Below are 6,999 nucleotides of genomic sequence, written 5' to 3'. Positions count from 1 at the left end.
AACGAAGGACGTAATTGAGGTAAAAGTCCATTAGATGATTAACATATCATTGATATCATAGTGGTGAAATATTCGTTATGAAACCTATTTTTGCCTCAGATGAATTAATTTTATTCTGAATATATTCAAACGCCCCTAAAATTATAATGGTACAGTCTTAGATGATAGTAGAAAGTTCAAGTAAACTGATGACGACAGGCCACCTAGCTTTGCCATTTGATTCGATCTGGCAGTCAGAGTTGGGATGTCTGCAGCCGATCTCAAGACAAAATCCAACGCGGCGATCCAGGCCTGCGCCTCAGATCTGTACGATCTGAGCCAGGAGATCTGGAAGAACCCCGAACTCGCCTTTAAGGAGCACCGCGCGCACAGAGTCTTGACAGAGTTCTTGGAGAATCGCGGGTTCCGTGTGGACAGACACTACAAGTTGGAGACGGCGTTCCGGGCGGTGTGCGGGGAGGAGGGCGGGCTGCACGTCTGTGTGATCTGTGAGTATGACGCCCTGCCTGGGATCGGACATGGCTGCGGGCACAACCTGATCGCAGAGGTGGGCGTGGCGGCCGGGATCGCGATCAAGGCGGCGATCCAGGATTTCAAACAACCTGTTAAGGTAACATATGGTTTCATAAAACTATCTACAAAACAAATCACTTGTCACATTTACTCTTGATTGTCAGTGTAACCATCATGTGCATGGAGGTTTTATTTTCGGTGTGTCTCTTTGTTTGCTTGCTCGTGTGTCCATAGTTATTACTCCGGGAAGGAGGATGACCTCCTTCTGGGAGTATTGGAAATGCTTTTGTTTGCGCGTTCGCAGCTATAACTCACGATCCCGTTGTCGCATTGGTGTGTAACTTGGCATATCGTTTGCCTGGTTCGGCGTGGTGATGCACAATAGATTTGTTACACCATAACTACTTTAAACGTCAATGCAATATCGTAATTGCACCCCTATAATTAATGCTATGTCCCACTGCCCTGCCATAGAGACCATGTTATAATCCGTTATGCATGACTGGAATACTTCAGGCAGATACGGGGTATAAATAATCCTTACTTGCTGTGATCGTATAGTCACTGTTACATTGTAAAATTGACAACGTGCATCACCACACATAACCTAGCTAGCGATATACCAAGTTACGTACCAATGCAGCAACGGGAATTGTGAGTTTTAGCTGCGAACATGTGCAGAGTGACCTCCAGTCTGTGCATTAAGTATGCCGTGTCCACTCGAAGCTCGCATACAGTATGTGCGCACGGGACGGACGGTGCACTTTTAGGCACAGTGTGAAAATGGGAAATCTCTGGTCCTTCAAACTTACCACACTTGTAGTTTATAATACGGAGGCTGTGACAATGTAAAAAGTTTACGCAGGGGATGAAAGATTGTTGAGAGATATCTCTCAGAAAAGTGCGCGCGCCAGTGTCACTTCCGGGTGGTTAGATCCGGTGACCTTTGACCTTCATGAAATGTTACGATACTACAAATTAGCCTTTTTTTATTGCAAATAGGTTGATAGCTATAGATCAGGCCGGCCTGCAATAAATTGTGGAAAGAGGATTTACTGCATATTTGTGATTTCTGAAACATCTTAGTTGTAAGGCTGAATGGTTCGTTGATAATATTGAAAAGGGGCCATCTAGATCTAACTTTGTGACTTTTCCCGGAATTTCTAGATCCCATCTGTGCCATGCTGTTAAAACGTACTTTTCAGCAGGTTGACCACTCCTATATTGAAAGAAAAAGATAAACAAACACTTTTTCTTTACTTGCTCTAAAACACTACTTGGACTGTGCAGAGATGCAATTTGTGTGGGTCAATACTTGTACACACTATAAATACTTCACGGAGAATTGTGTCCTACGGACTCTTGTTTTAGTACTAGTATATAACGTTACAGTGAACTGGAGAATTTTAGCATTGATATTTGCAGTAAAGAGATTTATATATATCTGACGGCTGTTTCATTTTGAAACTTTAGCACCAAGATTTTATAGTCCCTCTTGTACTTCTTTCCTCCATTTTGTAACTTGTTCTTAAACCCCACTGTTTGTTTTGCATCTAAAAAAAAAAACTCTTTAAATAAACATTAAAATGGTATAGCCCCCAGTGTCTCCTTACTGCAAGATGGCGGCTGAATATCATGTTACATGTCAGTTGACAGTGATGGGCACGCCAGCGGAGGAGGCAGGCGGCGGGAAGAACTTCCTGATCCAAGATGGCTGCTTCAAGGACGTCGACTTCGCCATGATGGCGCATCCCTTCACGTACAACGTTTCCCGATGGCGCTGTCTGGCCGTCATAACGTAAGTAACAGTTGTACTACATCATGCACTTTCACAGTTGATCATAGGTAGATATACCTATGAGCTGGTGTGTTACACCTAATGGCGGTTATACCGGCTATATAGATACAGATACAGATACCTATACAGAATACCAGCATCACCCTCTGTACCAGACCAAGGAAATCTGACCCGCGCAAGGGCTGGACCAGGGGTGATGCAGGATGCACTGTGTGTGTGGTATTCGTTTTATGTCATACCAGCTCAGGAAAACACACATTTCAATGTAAGATGGAGAAAATCAATTCAACATAAAAACTCTCGTGTTTGATCTGTGCTTCATGCAGCACATGCGAAGCATTTTCCAATTATTCTACTATGGAAGCCTGTGTGATACAAAACATTTAGTAGATGCCTGTACATGTCGGATATCGTAAAATACCAGTATGGAACATTATCACGGCCCAGGTATGATATCAAAAAATTTACCAGTATTTTCAAGGCAGTTTTTACTCAAATGTCCAAACTGTGGATGAGACTGTCACGCCAGGATTGGACTTCAGAGCCACATGAGAAGCTGCCGAATCCAGAGTGCTACCATCGTCTGAAAAGATGGAAGGATGCCTACATATATGATAGGCAGAATTATTGTTTACTGACTCTATTTTGTGTGTTTGTGTCGCCACAGCCTTGATGTGACTTACAAGGGCAAGGCCTCTCACCCGGCGTACCAGACCTGGGAGGGGACCAACGCTCTGGACGCTGCCGTCCTGTGTTACAGCAACATCTCTGTACTCAGGCAGCAGATGAAACCTCACCACCAAGTGCATGGTAGGTCTTAAAGACTTTGAGATTCACAGTTGTCACAGCTTTTCTCAGGTGTACTTGAGGTTTTAGAAGTGCCAGGTGCATGATAGTTTCACTTGTGGATGTAAGCTATAGCCTCTACTAGGCCTTCCTATGGGGGGTAAAATCATAGAATTTAGCAAAAAAGGGAATAATTCATGGCTAGGTGAGTCAGTCCATGGGAAGGTTAACTTGTCCCCTCTGCACCTGCAAATGAAAGCCTGTGGTGGGCAGACTCTCCTGCTAAATGTTCTCTGTACAGCCAGGGTAGTTTATCTTTTTTACCTTTTTATGTAATGAGCCTTTCGATTTTGCTTTTTGTTACAGGTATCATAGAAAACGGAGGGACCCATCCTGATGTCATCCCTTCTGAGACCAAACTGACATTTTACCTGCGGGCGCACACGGAAACCGAACTGACGAACCTGGAGAAACGCGTGATCGGCTGTGTGGAGTCCGCTGCCATGGCAACAGGATGTCAGGTACCCACAACCTCCTCAGTCTGATCTTTTCACATGTGTGTTGGACAGTTGTTTGCAAAGCTGAAAGATAGATCTAATCATACAGTGCTTGCTGGAAGTGCATTGGACCCTTAGTATAATACTTGGGCAACCAAAAAATTATTGTTTGATTGTTCAATGGACAAAGAGATACGTTATAATAGCCATGCTTTACAACTTAATACAAGTATTAGTTTTGATATTTCCTAAGTATTCTAAGCATCTACATGCTTAAGGGGTGTGGCTATGGATGGCAGTAGTTAAAACTGTTCATATGACTTGTCCTAGACTTCAACTTTGTTACAGATAACTTGTATCTTCATCATGTAGACACTGAAATATATTTTGCAGGATTTAGTAATGATTTACTGCCTACTTTTTAGAAAAGAAAAATATATCTGCAGTTTTGGTTCAAATCACTAGGTGGAGTACAACTTTAAGAGAGACGCCTCCAAGTACTCCAACCTGATGCAGAACAACACCCTGGCCACTCTGTATGAGAGGAACGCCGAGGTCCTCGGGGTGACCAACTGTTCCGACGAGTCCGTAACCGGCGCAATTTCCGGCTCTACGGACATGGGGAACGTCACGCATGTGGTACCCGGTATCCACCCGATGTTCGCCCTACCGACAGACGCTTCTATACACTCACGCCACTTCACTGAGGAAGCAGGTACTGCAGGCATTCATTTAATTGTTTATTTATTTATCTATTCATTGAGATTTAGCACATTTTTGTACTTGTAGTCACAAAACTAGTACATACCTGAGTGTAATTTTGTTTACACTTCAGCTCAGCTCTGTGGTAAACAGCATTTAAGGCGGTGTTTGCGCCCCCTTGGGTTCCAACCTACACGGACTACTTGTAGACATATGATATGTAAAATCAGTATAACATTAACGCCATATAGATTTATTAAGCTGCCTAACTATCAAGTTTTTCTTGCACCTCAAACCGTAACTCACTACATGTATATGTACCCATACATTGACATTCAGTGATTGGAAATGTACCTGAAGGATTTTGGTGGTGTCATACTAGTACACAGCAATAACTTAAGGCAATTTGAGTTTGGTTTTACAATTGGCTTTCTGAAACTTTAAGTATTTGTAAGAGCAAGTATCCAGTACATAATGCACTTATGGTGTATAGCCTGGTGTCCAGACCTATTATAGCTGACGAGTTTCTTTTGTCCTCTTTGGTCAACGTTGCATAAGATGTTTGGACACAACTACTTGTATATGAACCACAGGGCTCAAAATACTGGATGCGTGTGCACCTAGATATTTTTGTAGTCTATAGGGTAGAGATACTAATGTACACTGGTATACAAAACATTCTTGAGTATCTGAAAAAGTAATATAACCTTTGTTGTGCATGTACTTTGTTTTGTGCATTAGGAATTTTGAAGAGAGCTATTGAATTTCAGATCAATCATTTTTTAATGATAACCTATACGCTCTGCATGTATGCTGTTTCTATAGGAGTTACCATTGGCGAGATATTTGTATTGTGTATGTTTAGCACCTCTCCTTATGAGACTTGTTCTATTGCTCAGGCACCCTTGAGGCCCAGCCCTACGCGCTGAACCAGGCCAGGGCCCTGGCCATGACAGCCGTCGACGTCATCTGTCAATCACAGCTCATGGACACCATCAGGGAGGAGTTTAAACAAGACTTGGCAAATGATTAGATTCCATTAATTGAATAATGGTTTAAGGAATTAACTAATGATAAATTTCCAATACAGTAAAGCTGATTCATTTTCCTTTAGACAGTTATCACTAAGCAGCAAAAATGTGATTGTCTTGCTTTGAACAAAACAGACACAATGCAAAAAAATGTTCTTTATCTAAGGAATTTATTAAGCAATCTGTCAAAACTTGAGTAGTCAGTGCAGTTGCAGCATGTAGTGAAAGGTGGTGTAAGAAATTAACCATACCTATGCAACAGCCTAGTGGATTGAGTGCTTGTATTGTATTTGAGAGTGTGGCCTGTAAGTTGTAACCCTGGCTGGGACTAAAAAAGACTTAAGAAATTGTAGAACATTGGCTTGATATTGCCATTAAGAGCTATGAATAGCAAAATTTACACAAGAAACAAGTCTGACATAGAGAGCAGAGTAGGTGCTTTATATGTACTCCCCACCACACTTGCTTGTTTTCTGGGGGGGGGGGGTAAGAGATATGGGAAAATTGAATGTGTAATTGGCAATGAAGACTTTGAGATAAGGGTTTTCAGGGAAATACAATTTACTGAAAAGTCTTAAAATGACAGTTGAATGATGAAAATAAGAAAATGGAAATAAGAATTATGATAGAAATAAGAAAAGGCACAGAGAAACCTACGTGTAGCAACTTGAAGATGTAATTAAAGAAAACTGAAGTTTAAGCCCTGAAGGGAAACTTTGTAAAACTGCCAAATGTTGGTGATTAGTATATGGTGCGGGCCACAAGGGTATCAATTACTCTCAACGGACATCTTCCTTCATTTAGCATTGATGCCTGAAAAAAAATTGTGTATATAATGTTACTATAAAGTCTGTGTGTAAAAAGATAGTGTACTTAGGACAATGAATCTGAGCATTAGACCATCTACTTTTATTGGTTTTACAAATGCCTACAACTTGAATTTAATGTTGCAAGTTGTTATAGATTTATCCTGCAATTTCCAAGCGTGAAAAAAGATGAAAAGGCCAAAGTAAAGGCAGTGTACAGAAAATATAATGATATGATGGATACTTGTCGTGCCAGTATAAGGTCTTTGTTTCACTGCTCGTTTGTGACTTTGCCTATGCCAAATTATCATTTCAAGTCTCTCTCTGTCTCTCTTTTTCTATCTCTCTCTTTGTCTGTCTGTCTGTCTGTGTCAGCAGTCTCTATTCATATGCCTGAGCAATCTGACCATTCTGCACGTACAATCTCCAGGCACTTAGCCAATGATTAACCTTGCATTTGGATATCAGTACATTTTGACTAATAAACAGAGCTAAAATGTTGTTCCAACACAAATAAGGTAGTGCATCCCACATATGTATATATATACATGTATCATCCTTCATACATGTATCACCATACATACATCAGTTTATCATCCTACATACATGTATCATCCTGACATTAATATGCACCATCCTACGTACATGTATCATCCTACATACATGTATCATCTAACATAAAGGTGTATTGCCCTGCATACAATGTCATGTATTACATTCATACGTCAGTTTTATCATCCTTCATAATCAGTTTTATCATCCTACATACATGCATGATTCTTCAAACATGTATCATCCTATCTCTATCGTGCTACATACATATGATTATCATCTAACATACAAGTATCATCCTACATACATGTATC

The 6,999-nt window shown here is 41.0% G+C and overlaps 1 protein-coding gene across 1 annotated transcript; it reads left to right on the top strand.

The window, feature by feature from the left end:
• The first annotated feature begins 158 nt into the window (after positions 1–158).
• On the top strand, positions 159–6,376 carry LOC136429317 (peptidase M20 domain-containing protein 2-like). Its single transcript, XM_066419178.1, has 6 exons — positions 159–610; positions 2,163–2,311; positions 2,979–3,121; positions 3,464–3,618; positions 4,060–4,309; positions 5,196–6,376. Exons 1-6 carry the CDS (start codon positions 245–247, stop codon positions 5,327–5,329), a joined length of 1,197 nt encoding a protein of 398 aa, XP_066275275.1. The 5' UTR covers positions 159–244; the 3' UTR covers positions 5,330–6,376.
• Positions 6,377–6,999: the final 623 nt, after the last annotated feature.

Source organism: Branchiostoma lanceolatum, chromosome 1 (genome assembly GCF_035083965.1).
Source record: "Branchiostoma lanceolatum isolate klBraLanc5 chromosome 1, klBraLanc5.hap2, whole genome shotgun sequence".
Lineage (NCBI taxonomy): Eukaryota > Metazoa > Chordata > Leptocardii > Amphioxiformes > Branchiostomatidae > Branchiostoma > Branchiostoma lanceolatum.
This window is presented reverse-complemented; position numbering and strand designations above follow the sequence as displayed.

Excerpts from the sequence above, each read along its gene's own strand:
- LOC136429317 (XM_066419178.1), top strand. The coding sequence starts at position 245 with ATGTCTGCAGCCGATCTCAAGACAAAATCCAACGCGGCGATCCAGGCC. Across the intron at positions 3,619-4,059 it reads CCATGGCAACAGGATGTCAG|GTGGAGTACAACTTTAAGAG; the intron begins GTACCCACAACC and ends TCAAATCACTAG. Across the intron at positions 4,310-5,195 it reads CCACTTCACTGAGGAAGCAG|GCACCCTTGAGGCCCAGCCC; the intron begins GTACTGCAGGCA and ends TCTATTGCTCAG.